This window comes from Macaca nemestrina, chromosome 14 (assembly GCF_043159975.1).
Source record: "Macaca nemestrina isolate mMacNem1 chromosome 14, mMacNem.hap1, whole genome shotgun sequence".
In the NCBI taxonomy this organism is placed as follows: Eukaryota; Metazoa; Chordata; class Mammalia; order Primates; family Cercopithecidae; genus Macaca; species Macaca nemestrina.
Window position 1 is genome coordinate 87533323 of NC_092138.1, and position 16102 is coordinate 87549424.

At 42.2% G+C, this 16102-nt stretch overlaps 1 protein-coding gene across 12 annotated transcripts in view; it reads right to left on the reverse strand.

The window, feature by feature from the left end:
• Positions 1-16102, reverse strand: part of LOC105487111 (astrotactin 2) — a 995255-nt gene that overhangs the window by 385287 nt on the left and 593866 nt on the right. For all 12 annotated transcript variants that reach the window (XR_011612991.1, XR_011612990.1, XR_011612989.1 and 9 more), the window contains one exon: positions 7821-7987. Coding sequence is in view for 8 of the 12 variants with exons in the window: in XM_011750424.3 (XP_011748726.3) it covers positions 7821-7987 (167 nt within the window). In the remaining 4 variants the exon portion in view is untranslated. The remainder of the gene's footprint in view (positions 1-7820; positions 7988-16102) is intronic.

The window sequence follows — 16102 nt, forward strand, 5'->3', positions numbered from 1 at the left end:
ATCATTAAAACTAAGATACCTTCCCACTTCAGAAATGTTAAAATGTGGAAAATATGGGCACTCTAGAATCAATGAAATATGTTTCTCCACTGCATGATTTGGGAGAGACTTGACTATCCCCAGGTACTCTGGGAATCTGTAAGAGGCAGTTAAGGAGTGCAGATTTTTCCACATGGGAAACTCTGAACATTTAGTTTGTTGTTGCTGTTGTTGTTGAATATTTGAATGTCTCATGGAACTAATGTTCCATATAATACACACTGGAAAATAGATATCCAGACAAATGAATGGATATTACATGTTTCCATCAATTGTCGGTGAATATTTTTTACACCTGAGCTTTTACAAATGTTTTAAAAAAAGAGAAAACAAAGTTTTAATGTTTGACAAGAACCTGGCATGCAAGTATTCTATGCTAATGATTAGAAGTAAAATTCATGTTCTCCAACCAGAAGTGAAAGGGGTGAGGGCTCAGGCTTTAACCTAAAAGGTGGAAACCACAATAAAACAAGTGCCTGAATGAATCCCCTCACCTCCCACCAACTCTTCCACTTGGTACTGATAATCAAAATGAAGGCCATTGTCTCTGTTCTGTCATTCAGTGTTTTCTACTGTTAGACTAAACTTCAGCTTTGACAGTGAAAATAAGTGGCGTCCAGTTACTATGGATATTAAACACGTTTATCTCCTTTCCCTCTTAAAATTACATAAAGAGAATATTAGACAGAGAGGCTACTAAGGACTATTTGAGGCTGGATGTGTTATTTGAGCTAATGTGTTTTTAGGGCACTTTCATTTACATTGGAAGCAAGAAGGTTGGGATATCTTAAGCTCCTATCCCAATTTTACCTCCTAACTGGCTGTGAGTGCCCCCACCTTGAGGGCCTTAGTTTCCTCCTCTAAATGATCTGAAAAATGCTTGAAACTTCAAAAATGCTGAAGAAATGGCTCACTATCTCTTACATAGGAATATATGAGAAATAACTCTCTTAGCAAATAATGTCAGAAAAAGGTGTATAACTCCTGAAAACAAAACAAAACAAAAAACTACAACTTTCCTTTTCTCACACAAGGACAACTATATAATCCACTAGGGGTATTTTTTCTCTCTCTCTGTTTACTTTGGTTGCCAAGAAGCACACAGTTAAATTTATCTCACGTTGAGTGACTCTTTCATTTTGAGCTTCTGAAACCATTTTCTCTTCCCTCCTTAAAATGACTCTCATCATTCCTATCTTCATATGAATAGCTTTTTAAAAATATATTGGCTTTATGTGAGTAAAATAAGTTCTCTTGGAAGTGTGTTTGGTAGACACTGTAAACACACACACACACAACAGACAAACTTTGTTGCTAGATAACTTCCCAAGGTCTTCACAGAAGGTGATGCCCTCTCACCTGTAAAACTGGTTCTAAGGATTTATTCTACAGGCTTTAGCTTAATATCCAATGACCTTCTCAACCTATCTTGAATTCACCTGCTTCTGTCTACCATTTTGGTACTTGTGCTCTGTCAGTATCAGTCAGGACCCAGTGAGGCTTAGGCACCTCTTTGCCCCTGCTGGAGAAGAACTCGTACTCAATGATTATTTGCATCTAATAAAAGACCAGGCACAGAGTAGGACACAACAAATCTTAGGTGGATGAATTATTTAATTCAATCATTATGGTTCCAAGTAAGTCTTTGGGCCAAGCAGTGGGAATGGCAATGAGACACACAGGTGCTTAGGACCTAGACCCTGCTCATGAGGAGTTCACAGTATGATAGGAACAGACAGGAATGCAGGTAAATCAACCAAGCTATGGGGTGATCACAGGGAGAGCCATGGGGGCTGTGGGATCCCAGAGAAAGGATGTTTTACTCCGTTTTGGAGAACTTAAACTGATAAGAGGCTGACAATCAGGGCAGCCAGCCAGAGGTCCAGTCTGCAAGAGATGTCAAGATTTCACTGGGATAAATTAGATTTTGAGACAAAATGTAAATATTCCTCTCCCTTGTAAGTAGAAATACAAATAAATAAAAAGACAAGGAAAAAATGTCCTTTCTATATAGGCCCTAACCCCATGGAACATTCAGTCAATATTTAAATATTATCCATTTGAAAGTACGAATATTGCCCAGGCATGGTAGCTCACGCCTGTAATCCTAGCACTCACTTTGGGAGGCCAAGGTGGGCAGATCATGAGGTCAGGAGATCGAGACCATTCTAGCTAACATGGTGAAACCCCATCTCTACTAAAAATACAAACAATTAGCTGGGTGTGGTGGCACGCACCTGTAGTCCCAACTACTAGGGAGGCTGAGGCAGGAAAATCACTTGAACTTAGGAGGCAGAGGCTGCAGTGAGCTGAGATTGCACCACTACACTCCAGCCTAGGTGACAGAGCGAGACTCCGTCTCAAAAAAGAAAAAGAAAAGAAAGAAAGGATGGGTGTTATTATCATCCTCTTCCAAGGTAACTGCATATCTCACACCTGACGCCTCTTAGGGCTCAGAGAAGGCTTGCTGAAAAAGTGATGCCTGAATTGAAACTTGTAGGTGAAAGCTAAAGGGCCAGGGACAAATGGGAGTCAGTGGAGGTGCAAAGGAGACGGAGACAGGAGACAGAGAAAACAGTGTTGTCAAAACTCCAGAAACTGAAACCAGTAGGCTTAACCTAGGAAGAGGAACCTAGCTGGAAATGCAACTGGAAAAGTCAGACTGGAAACTTCTTTAGCCATGTTAATGGAGGAACTTCACTTAACAATTATTAATTTAACCTACTATGTGCCAGGCACTGTTTTAGGTACTGGAGACAAAGTAGTAAACAAGACATCAAATCCAGTAATTACATAATTAAATGATATGGTTTTATACTTATTAGACTAATTATAACTACGGTTTACTGAGTGCTTAACTATGACAGCTCCTGTGCATGTATACTTTCATTTAATCTTCACAATGGTGCTACAATCACTTCTAATTCTACATTAAAGAGCACAGGCTCAGAGAAATTGAGTGACTTGCCAAAGACCACATGACTAGATGTGGCCAGAGGCCAGCAATGACATCAGATCTGTCTTGACTGAACCTGGAACCACAATACCTAAGTTTCAATCTCCACAACCTCACTTACCAGATATGTGACCTTGGACAGTTACTGAGCCACTCTGTGCTTTTTTTTTAAAAACAAAACAAAAAGCCATAGAATGGGAATCATAATAGTATATCCCTTGTAGAGTTGTTATGAGAATTGAATGAGCTAATGTACCCAAAGCACTTAGAACAGTCATGGTACCTAGAAAGTCCTTAGTAAATGTTAGCTGCTATTATTAACCTGGTTGCAAACAGATTTATTAAACCTTCTCCTACCCAGAACACTCTTAGGAAGGTCATAGAGCTTTGAGCAAGTTGGGAAGGTCCTCTTGATAATGAGTTTATTTTGTTTTCCTTGCTTAATTCAATCGCATCCCACTTCTCTCTAGACTATCTCTCTCACAAGTACCTGCTAATAGCTTTCATTGTTTACAGTGCTTCTAACAAATGTGGTAACTTCTCATTTGCATTCCTAATAGACAGTTTCCAAATCCTGTTGAAACTGCAGTTGCTTTTAGGATGCCTGGGTTTTGTTTCTTTTGTCCTGTTTATTACCATTTGGATGGGTTTTAACAGCTCACCACACACTCTCACCCATTGAGTCTTCTTAAGACTTTCACAGTCCTTTTTTTTTTTTTTAATTATACTTTAAGTTCTAGGGTACATGTGCACAATGTGTAGGTTTGTTACATATATATACATGTGCCATGTTGGTGTGCTGTACCCATTAACTCATCATTTACATCAGGTATATCTCCTAGGATGCTATCCCTTCCCCCTACTCCCTCCCCACAATAGGACCCAGTGTGTGATGTTCCCCTTCCTGTGTCCAAGTGATCTCATTATTCAATTTCCACCTATGAGTGAGAACATGCGGTATTTGGTTTTCTGTTCTTGTGATAGCTTGCTGAGAATGATGGTTTCCAGCTGCATCCATATCCCTACAAAGGACATGAACTCATCCTTTTTTATGGCTGCATAGTATTTCATGGTGTATATGTGCCACATTTTCTTAATCCAGTCTGTCACTGATGGACATCTGGGTTGATTCCAAGTCTTTACTACTGTGAATAGTGTCACAGTAAACATACGTGTGCATGTGTCTTTATAGCAACATGACTTATAATCCTTTGGGTATATACCCAGTAATGGGATGACTGGGTCAAATGGTATTTCTAGGTCTAGATCCTTGAGGAATTGCCACACTGTTTTCCACAATGGTTGAACTAGTTTACAGTCCCACCAACAGTGTAAAAGTGTTCCTATTTCTCCATATCCTCTCCAGCACCTGTTGTTTCCTGATTTTTTTAATGATTGCCATTCTAACTGGTATGAGATGGTATCTCATTGTGGTTTTGATTTGCATTTCTCTGATGATGAGTGATGATGAACATTTTTTCATGTGTCTGTTGGCTGTATGAATGTCTTCTTTTGAGAAGTGTCTATTCATATCCTTTGCCCACTTTTTGATGGGGTTGTTTGTTTTTTTCTTGTAAATTTGTTTGAGTTCTTTGTAGGTTCTGGATATTAGCCCTTTGTCAGGTGAGTAGATTGCAAAAATTTTCTCCCATTCTGTAGGTTGCCTTTTCACTCTGATGGTAGTTTCTTTTGCTGTGCAGAAGCTCTTTAGTTTAATTAGATCCCATTTGTCAATTTTGGCTTTTGTTGCCACTGCTTTTGGTGTTTTAGACATGAAGTCCTTGCCCATGCCTATGTTCTGAATGGTATTACCTAGGTTTTCTTCTAGGGTTTTTATGGTGTTCGGTCTAACATTTAAGTCTCTAATCCATCTTGAATTAAATTTCATATAAGGAGTAAGGAAAGGATCCAGTTTCAGCTTTCTACTTATGGCTAGCCAATTTTCCCAGCACCATTTATTAAATAGGGAATCCTTTCCCCATTTCTTGTTTTTCTCAGGTTTATCAAAGATCAGATGGCTGTAGATGTGTGGTATTATTTCTGAGGGCTCTGTTCTGTTCCATTGGTCTATATCTCTGTTTTGGTACCTGTACCATGCTGTTTTGGTTACTGTAGCCTTGTAGTATAGTTTGAAGTCAGGTAGCGTGATGCCTCCAGCTTTGTTCTTTTGGCTTAGGATTGTCTTGGCAATGCGGGGTCTTTTTTGGTTCCATATGAACTTTAAAGCAGTTTTTTCCAATTCTGTGAAGAAAGTCATTGGTAGCTTAATGGGGATGGCATTGAATCTATAAATTACCTTGGGCAGTATGGCCATTTTCACGATATTGATTCTTCTTATCCACGAGCATGGTATGTTCTTCCATTTGTTTGTGTCCTCTTTTATTTCACTGAGCAGTGGTTTGTAGTTCTCCTTGAAGAGGTCCTTTACATCCCTTGTAAGTTGGATTCCTAGGTATTTTATTCTCTTTGAAGCTATTGTGAATGAGAGTTCATTCATGATTTGGCTCTCTGTTTGTCTGTTACTGGTGTATAAGAATGCTTGTGATTTTTGCACATTGATTTTGTATCCTGAAACTTTGCTGAAGTTGCTTATCAGCTTAAGGAGATTTTGGGCTGAGACGATGGAGTTTTCTAAATATACAATCATGTCATCTGCAAAGAGGGACAATTTGACTTCTTCTTTTCCTAACTGAATACCCTTGATTTCTTTCTCCTGCCTGATTGCCCTAGCCAGAACTTCTAACACTATGTTGAATAGGAGTGGTGAGAGAGGGCATCTTGTGCCAGTTTTCAAAGGGAAAGCTTCCAGTTTTTGCCCATTGATTAGTCCTGTCTAGTGCATCAGGTCACTAGCAAATGTTATTAGAATCATTTAAGTTAATTTATTTAACAAACACATACATTGCTAACTCTGTGCAGGACATTGTTCCAAAGCATTTCACAAATATGAATGTAAATGGTAATATATTTAGTCCTTATAACATCTCTATAGACAGATATTACTAGTATCCCTGTTTTACAGATGAGAAAACTGAGGCACAGAGACATTAATTAACTTGCTCAAGGTCACACAGCAAGGAGATATTGAGCCACATCACTAGTCATATGACCTTGGGCATGTTTCTTAACCTTCAGAGGGTAACAAATATGAAATACTTTCACTCTTCAGAATTATCATTATATTAAAGTAGGTATAAAAATTTTACAGATGAGACAATGGAAGGTCAGGCGTCCTGAAAGGCTTGCCTTATGCCTAAGAGAGTGGCAGAGCTAGGATTAGAATTCGTGTCTTTTGAATCCACGGTTCCCTGTAGTGTGCTGTGGATGGAAGGTGGTAATAGTTTCTGATGTCAAAATCCATTATTGCTGCTCCTGCTGCTGTTACTGTTGTTATTTGCCACAGAACAGCCCCCACCCCATCCCAAACACAGAGAGAGAAAAATAACAATGACAAGAACATGGCTGATTCTGTATGCAGCCTGAAGATCTAAAGCCATGCATAATTTACTCAACATTGCCCTGCAGTCACTTAAGCTGAGGAGAGATCGCTATAAATTCGGGTCTGCATACCCTAATTTATTTCTTATTTATTTTACTGATACATATCTAGGGCCTCCAGTGAGCTGCTTCTATACCTGCACAAAGGCACCAGCAGCCCTAAGTGCAACTAGGGCAGGAAAGGAGACCTTGAAACAAGCCCTCGAAGAAAAACTGGACTCTACGCACTAGAATCATACAAGTTAAATTAATTTTTCTGGTAAACTGAAATTAAACCCATGCCCACGCTCACCCCCTATTTGTGAAACATAGGACTGAAAACGTTGTTAAATGTCCCGTTCTGCTTTTCTCTCTTAGTAAAGAGAGCATTAAATGTACTTCTTTCACGAGTACAAGATTATTTTTCTGAGTCACAGGATGTCAAAAGATAAGCTAATATTCTAATACTAAGACATAATCAGAAAGGGAATGGAGAGGAGAAGAAAAAAGTCTATTTTCTTGAGTGATTACTGAGGACCAAATGCTATGCAAGGTGCTGTCAAAAGCAGAGGTAACGGCCATTGCAGTCTTCAAATGGAAAGCAAGGTAAGCTGGAAGAAATGTCAGCCATCCTTCCCCAAAGATCTCTTTTCACAGATGGTCACACTGTGGCCCAGACAGAGAACATGACTTGTCGGAGGTCACTCAGCAAGTTAGTCCCAGCATGTTCCCCTTTTAGCCTCAAACTTATTTCAAAACTCAGCTTGAGTCCTTCGAGAGCCAGCACTGCCCTGCAAGCTTTACCTACATTGTTTCCTTTAGCCTTTCCCTCCTCCAATTAATTGTCCTTACAGATATGGACATGAGGACACAGAAAGGCTGAACACTGCACTCACACTGTTACATTCCTGCTGAAACTGAGCTTGAAGCCTGGGCTTAGCCTGTGCTTTTATGCACCAAACCTGAAACCTTTGTGACCACCTTCAAGACGTCTGCTTTTGTCTCCAAACTGCACTGACTAGGGCCATACAGGTAGATTCAGAAGGGCTGGAGGCTTCAGTAGGAAAAAGCTCCTGGCTCTAGGATGAGGCCTGGGCATGGGTTATATTTATTAACCCAATATTTATTTTTCTCATTTTTTTCTTTTTTAAGAAGGTTATAATTTATAACCACCCAACAGAAGGTTATAATTTTGGCTTTTGGTTCTTGGGCTAAAACAGGAGAGGCAGAAAGGTCATTCTATCGAACGTCAAAGTTCAGCCTTGCTGAGTTGTAGTGTCTGATCATTTTCTCATGCATCCCTCACTTCTGTAAATGGGGCGCCTGGGCCTTGGGGACACAGACTCACCCGCAGAACATGAAGATGGTGCTTGAAGTGGCATCGTAGGGCAGAGGCAGCGTCTGCTGCAGGCACAGCTGCTCACAGCCGCCATTAAAACCATCAGAGCAGTCAATGCCTTTGGAGTGGTCGTAGCAGCCGGAGCCATCCTTCATGGGTTTCAGCTCCTCGGGGCACTGCTCAGAGAGAGGGCAACAGGGTGGTTATGGCTTGGGAGGTTGTAGGCCCCATCATCATGCCCTCTCCTCCCTCCTGGAAGAGACATGTGTCAGGGATTGATAGAAAGGTTTTCAGTCTCCTTTGGTCAGTTAATAGCTTTGTGACAAGTTCCACAAGTCCCTTTACTTCTCTGAACCTCAGCGTGCCCACCTGTAAAATGGGACTTTTGTGACTATCTTCTTATGGCATTGTGAGAATGAAGAGTGATAATGTCAGCAAAGTGTTGAGAACACTGGCTCACACGGCAACAGCATAGCAAATGTCAGCTGCTTGTTAATATTGACATTGCTGGGATCATATGCATTATTGTTTCTACTGTTACTGCCCTACAGGGTCTACTGTTAGAAAAGTCACATGGGGAGGCTGCCAGATATATATTTAAAAGCCTCTACCAGTATGAGTTTAATTTCCAGCTTTTCCTCTTCTCACTATGTGACCCAGAGAAGTTACTTGCCGTCTCTGAGCTTCAATGTTCTCATCTAATAAATGGGCACAATATCTACAACTACAGATTAGATGTGAAGCTTTTTTTTTTTTTTTTTTTTTTTTTTTTTTTTGAGGCGGAGTCTCGCTCTGTCACCCAGGCTGGAGTGCAGTGGCTCGGTCTGGGCTCACTGCAAGCTCCGCCTCCCGGGTGAAGCTTAAGGTGGATCATGGGGGTGCATCCCTTACTTCAGAATTTGGCACATAATTTGGTACTCATAAAATGTGAATTGCCTTCCTTCCTGTCTTGAATTTGTCTCTTCTTCTCCACCCTTGTCCCTGGAGCCATAAGTGAGATTCCTGCATACTCACAACATCATGGAAAGGGCTCCTAGCCAGTCTGCTGGACTCCAGTCAGGCCTTCTCAAAACCATCCTCCAAATGGCCAACAGAGTGCTAATTCTAAATAGCATCACTCCCCAGCTTAAATAAGTAAATGAATCTTAAAACATGTGAATCTGCTGTAAACTGATATTCAAGGCCCTCCCTTTATAGAAAACCAAGTGCTCTGCTTGGCCATATGCACAGCCCTCCCCATAATCCTCTGGTCCCTAAGCAAACTCCAGGGAGTTCTACCTTCAATGGCCTCAGCTAGAATGCTCTTGTCAGTGGGTCTGGCACCTGCTATGCGCTCCTTTAGTGGAAAATCATATACTGTGGAGACAGATGGCTATTGATTTAATTTAGTTTTCTATCATTTGATGAGGCTGAGCTCATCTTCTCCATCCCAGCTGATGGAGAAGTAGTTCTCTTCTTGCCTTCAGAAGAGAAAATGAGGTACTGGGTTTTTATTTCAGTCCTCCTGCTGGCATTTCTTGTCCACAAAGATTAACACCCAGAGCCCAGCCTTCCTCATCCATCACCGGACATCACTGATTAAAATGCCTTCCCACCGTGAGCCCCCACCGTCCAACTCCCTGCTCCGCTTCCCATGCCGTCACCTAAACAACACCAATAATAAAACATACACATAAAAATTAATTTACAAAAACCACAATAACAAAAAAAAAAAAGGTCAGCCCTCTTGGAAATTAAATTTTGCCTGAGAAGATTCTATAATTACAAATGCATGCAAGAGTTCTTCAAGACATTTGAGACTGGCGCCAGGAAGAGTGACAGAGAAAGTAGGTTATAAATGGCCTTTGTCAAGCTGCAGAAAGGTTATAAAACTGCTGCATTTTGTGCTTAAAAAATCAATTTTCCATGTGAGTGAAGTGCTGTACATTTTTTTTTTTTTTTTTTTTTTGAGACGGAGTCTCACTCTGTCGCCAGGGCTGGAGTGCAGTGGCACGATCTCAGCTCACTGCAAGCTCCACCTCCCAGGTTTACGCCATTCCACCTCCCAGGTTTACGCCATTCTCCTGCCTCAGCCTCCGGCTAGTTTTTTGTATTTTTTAGTAGAGACGGGTTTCACCGTGTTAGCCAGGATGGTCTTGATCTCCTGACCTCGTGATCCGCCCGTCTCGGCCTCCCAAAGTGCTGGGATTACAGGCTTGAGCCACCGCGCCTGGCAAGTGCTGTACATATTAAGACAAGCTCAGAGGAAGCCCCTGCTTGCCTCTGAACATTCACCGTCAGACAAGAGGGCACGTGGTCACAAGGTCATTTGGAGCCATTTGCGGGTACTGGGACCTGGCTTCAGTCTGTTTGCAGACTCGTGGAGCATGCTGAAAAGAATGACTGATCTTCCTACCAGGTAACAGAAGACACCCGGGCAGGGTATGGTCTCAGTTCTTGCCATCCCCCAGTGATTCTCTACCACATTTGTTTTTTAAACGTGTTCACTAAACTACAGGTTTTATCTAAGTGCTTTACCTGTTTTAACTTATTTAATCCCTATAGCAAATACATGAGGTAGAGTGGCAGGCTGATAATGGTTCCCAAGGCATGTCTCTGTCCTAAGCCCTGCAACTTGGAATCTATGAATGCGACTTTCTATGGTAAAGGTTATGCTGATGTGATTGTGTCAAAACTCTTGAGGACACCCTCCTGGGTTTTCCAGGTTGGCCTAAATGCCATCACAAATGTTCTTATGACAGAGAGGCAGAAAGAAATTACACACACAGAGGAGAAGGCGACATGGGAGTGGAACAGAGATTGGTGCATTGTGGCCACAAACCAATCAATGCTGCTGCTACCACAACCTGAAAGAGGCCAGGCACGGATTCTCCTCTAGAGCCTCCAGAAGCAGCACCACCAGAAATCAAATGCCAGCACCTTCATTTTGAATTTCTGGCCTCCAGCACTGGCAGAGAACAAACTTCTTAATAATTATCTTAAGCCACCGAGTTTGCAGCAATTTCTTGCAGCAGACAAGGTAGGTACCGTCATGATTCCCATTTTGCAGAGGAGGAAGCTGAGGAGAGGGTTACACAGTTTGGTGGTGACAGAGGCAGAGCTTCTCAGGCTTCCCAACTTTGTTGCTATTAACTGCCTAATGGGCAAGCCACTTCACCACCCTGTCATTTACTGACTGACTGACATCTAGTTGTAGGAAGTCCTGTCATTTACTGACTGACTGACATCTAGTTGTAGGAAGTCCTGTCATTTACTGGCTGACTGACGTGTAGCTGTAGGAAGTCCTGTTATTTACTGGCTGACTGACGTCTAGTTGTAGGAAGATAGAACAAGGCAGGGCTTAGAGCTCATCTAACCTCCTTACTTTAGAACTGAGGCCCAGAAAGTTAGAGGACATCACCCCATATTCCTCAGCACATGAATGGAGAACGTGAAGCCAGGCTTCCCTTGCCCCAGCTTGGTGTTCTCTGTCCACTACACTCACTTCCCTTCAGGTTAAAGCATTTTGCAAACTTGCAGATCCTATAGTCTCTCTCCCCAAGATGATTTGCTGATGGGAAACTGAGGGTCAGGAAGGTAAGGGGACTTGACCAACATCACACAGCAAATTAAAGGTAAGATTTGATCCATGCCTGTGGGAAAGGCTTTCTAAGTACATGAAGTGGGTTTACCAGTTACCATCATTCCTTCCTCTGTCATGGACTTCATGCCCTGTACCTTTGAGGATGAGTAGGGGCAGATGAGATCTAGCCATCGTTTGAGATTATCTGTATATTATTAGTGTTTAATTAGCTTTTTGCTTATTATCTGTCTCCTCCACCAAAAGGTAAATGTTATAATAGTATGGACCATGTGGCTTTACCTAAGCCATCTGGCATATAGTTGGTACCTGTTATTTGCTGAATGAATAGGTGGAGTGCCAGAAATGACATTTAGTGTGTCTGTATATTAACTTTGGATCTGAATCCACATTACTCTTATAAGTTATATAACCTTCAGGCAGTGACATAAAGTCTCCTATCTTCATGTGATTACTGTGATGGGTAAATAGTATGGTCACCAGCTTCAAAGATGGTTCCCAGTGATTCCTGCCTTCTGGTATTAAGACTCGTGTAATCCCCTCCTACACTGCACCAGAATTGGTCTATGTGACCAATCGTATGTGGCAGAAGAGGAGGTATGTGGCTTCTAAAGGTAGATCATAAGAGAGATCTTTCTCTCCCTCTGTCTGTCTCTCGCTCTCTCTCATCACTTGCTCTAGTGAAAGCAAGCTGCCATGTTTTCAGCAGCCCTATGGAGAGTCTCGTGTGGCAAAGAAGTAAAGCCTCTGGCCAACAGCCAGTAAGGCTGGGGCCTGCCAGCAAAACATGAGTGAGCCTGCAAATAAACTATCCCGCCCCAATCCAAGCTTGTTCAGATATTGGCAACCCCAGCTGACATTTTGACTGAGACTTTGTAGGGGTGGGCCAGAACCACACATCTAAGCTGCTCTTGAATTTCTGACCCTTAACAATTCTGTGGGATAATAAATACTTTTTGTTTTAAGTGACTTGATTTTTGAGATAATTTGTTACACAGCAATAGCTAACTAATACAGTGAGATAAATGTATGCAGATAAATGTATGCAGTAATCAGCAAGTAGTTCTGCTGTTATAGGTATTTGTAAAGAGCTTAGAATCTGGTTTGAGAGATAAATATACATATCTGTCAGAGAACTAGTTAGTTATAGAACACTCATAAAGAAGTATGGTAAAATGTGTTTGGGAAAATAAAAACTCCGCAAATGTGAGTGACCATGGAATACTGAAACCGGGAGATTTTAGTCTTTTCTCCTCTTGTAGGAAGGGAACCCTGTAGGAAGGAAGCTCCTACAAGAAGAGAAAAGAGACATCTAACGTACTGGAAGAGGAAGACTAGAATTCATTACCAGGCACTGCCGCTTGCTTGCCTCGTGACCTTGGACAAGTCCTTGAAACTATTTTGGCCTGTTTTCTTTCTGTAAGTGGAGGAGCCAGTTTGGATATGAGGAGTAAAGTCAGGCCTGAATTCCAATGAAAGATTTGTGACACTGAGCATATAAGCAGGATGCCTCACCTCAGAGACAGCCTCAGGTTCCTCATCTGTAAAATGCAAATAATGTCTCTCTTGGAGGCACTTCTGAAGATTGTATGAGAAAACACTTCTGAAATATCTGGCTTTAGAGCTGGTACATAATAGATGCCTAATAAATGAAGACTAAATGTATGGGGATATATAAACAAGTTATAAATTAACCGAAACCCCAAAAGAAATCCTAGCTTAGTTGGGAAGAATCACGATGTCTGACTAGATACAGGTAGGATGTACCTCCTCCATGGAGAGGAACCAGAATAATAAGTAGATACACACATTTCAAACAGATCGTCTAGAAGAGAATGCTAAGATTCATCAGAGAAGAAATGAGAAGCACCAGGAGTAAGTAAATAGAGACTTTGAGGCAGTTTGCCTAGTCAGAAACCAACTGAGAGCTGGAATGGGCTCCTGGATATGGGGTAACAGTAAGAGAGAACCCCCCAGGGCTCCAAAATGGGGTTTTACACCTTGGCTGTGGGGAAACCCTCAACCTACTGGGGCCTTTGGCCTGACATATGAAGTGCCTAACGGTTGCATAAAACAATTGCTACAGAATGAGCACCCACATAAAATCCCACAGGCATCTGAACCTGGAGTAGACACAGCTGGGCACTATTTTGAGAGCCAAGATACTGAGAATCTGCAGATATGGCTGCTGCTGCACTGTTCTAAAGAGGGAGAGGGAAGACTGGGTGCTCCCACACATCCCCAGGAAGCTCCTTACTGCCCTGCTGCAGGCTGCTATTGAGACTGAGACATGGATGGACTGTACTTCTCACAGCTTTTCGCCCACATTGCTTGCCTGGGATGAACTCTGCCTTCTCTGGTATCAGGCCCAAAGCACCATTTTTGACAGTTTAATGCTGAGCTGCACCCTACCATTGGCGTGAGTTTGGGTTGATGTGGCTGCAGCTGCTACCCAGTCAAGGAGGGACAGGGAGACCAGGCTATCCGATGCACATCTAGGACAATAGCCACAGCCCTGCAAGGGGCTGCTGTGAGACCAAGACTCAAGTGGGCCACACTCACCACAGTTTCTTGTCAATACGGCTCACCTTTCTGGTCACAGCCCACAGCTGGCACCATGCTGAGCATTTAACGCTGGACTGTGCCCCAGCCTTGGGGCCGAGTTTGAGGTAACATGGCTGCAGCCACCACCCTGCTAGGAGAGTGACAGGGTAGACTACATTCTCCTAAGCACACTCAGGACAATACCCACCATCCTGCTGTGGGTGACTGCGAGACTAGGGACCAGCCCGCCCAACTCATCACATCTCCCAGCGAGACCAACATGGGTTTCTTGAGTCCCAGTGGGTGGCTCTAACCACCATTACTGCCATCAGCCACACTACACCAGCTTCCCAGGGGCCCCAAAGTCTATCCATACATTGGGCCCACTGCTCCCACTACTAGCTTCTAAGCAAGCCAACTAATGGCCCAAGAATTAGCCCTCAAAAACCTACTAACACTGAAGCTAGAGTAAGCTGCTTTGGGGCTTAAAAACAGGCACACTCACCCCACTGCTGCCACCATCAGGTGTGAAGACTGGCTCACTCTGTGTTCAAGGTCCCAGCTTAACTTCACCACAACCTCAACTAACAACTGTACGAAATCGAAAACACAGTATCTCAAAATGTATATTATTTAGCAAAATCAGTGCTAAGAGAAAAGTTTATAGCATTAAATGCCTACATCAAAAAATTATCACAAATTAACAACCTAACATGACACCTGAAAAAACTAGAAATACGGCCGGGAGCGGTGGCTCACGCCTGTAATCCCAGCACTTTGGAAGGCCAAGGTGGGCGGATCACCTGAGGTCGGGAGTTCAAGACCAGCCTGAGCAACATGGAGAAACCCCATCTCTACTAAAAATACAAAATTAGCCGGGTGTGGTGGTGCATGCCTGTAATCCCAGCTACTTGGGAGGGTGGGGCAGGAGAATCTCTTGAACCTGGGAGGCAGAGGTTGCAGTGAGCCAAGATTGTAGCATTGCACTCCAGCCTGGGCAACAAGAGTGAAACTCTGTCTCAAAAAAAAAAAAAAAAAAAAAAAAAAAAAAAAAAAAAAAAGAAAGAAAGAAAAAAGAAAAGAAAAGAAAAGAAAAAAAGAACTAGAAACACAAGAACAAACCACACCCAAAGTAAGCAGGACAAAAGACATAACAAAGATCAGAGCAGAAATAAATGAAATAGACCCAAAAAGCAATGAAATGAAAAAATAACGTTTTGAAATGATAAAAATTGATAAGCCACTAGCAAGAAAAGAGAGAAGTCTCAAATAAATACAACTAGAAATGTAAAAAGAGACACTACAACTGATGCCATGGAAATACAAAAGATCATCAGAGACTATTATGAAGGCTATTATGTTCACAAACTAGAGAACTTAGAAAAAATGAATACATTCCTGACAACACAAAACCTATGGAGATTGAACCAGGAAGAAACAGAACTCCTGAACAGACCAATAATGAGTAGTGAGACTGAATCGATAATAAAAAATATCTCTCAACAACAACAGAAAAAGCCAAGGACTGGATGAATTCACAGCCAACTTCTACCAAACATCCAAAGAGAACTAACACCAATCTTCCTGAAACAATTCCAAAAAAATGAGGAAGAGGAAATTATCTCTAACTCATTCTATCAGGCCAGTATCTCCCTGATACCAAAACCATACAAGGAAATAACGACAACAAAAAAGAAAACTATACACTAATATCCCTGATGAATATAGATGTCAGTATTTTGCTTAACAAAATACTAGCAAAAGGCCGGACATGGTGGCTCACGCCTGTAATTTCAGCACTTTGGGAGGCCAAGGCAGGCAGATCACGAGGTCAGGAGTTTGAGACCAGCCTGGTCAGCATGGTGAAACCCTGTCTCTACTAAAAATACAAAAAAATTAGCTGGGTATGGTGGCGCACACCTGTAGTCCCAGCTACTCGGTAGGCTGAGGCAGGAGAATTGCTTGAACACGGGAGGCGGAGGTTGCAGTGAGTCAAGGTCATGCCACTGCACTTCAGCCTGGGTAACAGAGCGAGACTCCGTCTCCCCCCCAAAAAAATACTAGCAAATCAAATCCAACAGCACACCATGATCAGGTGAAATTTATCCCTTTGATGTAATGAAGATTCGAATATCCAAATCAATAAACGTGATACATCACATAAACA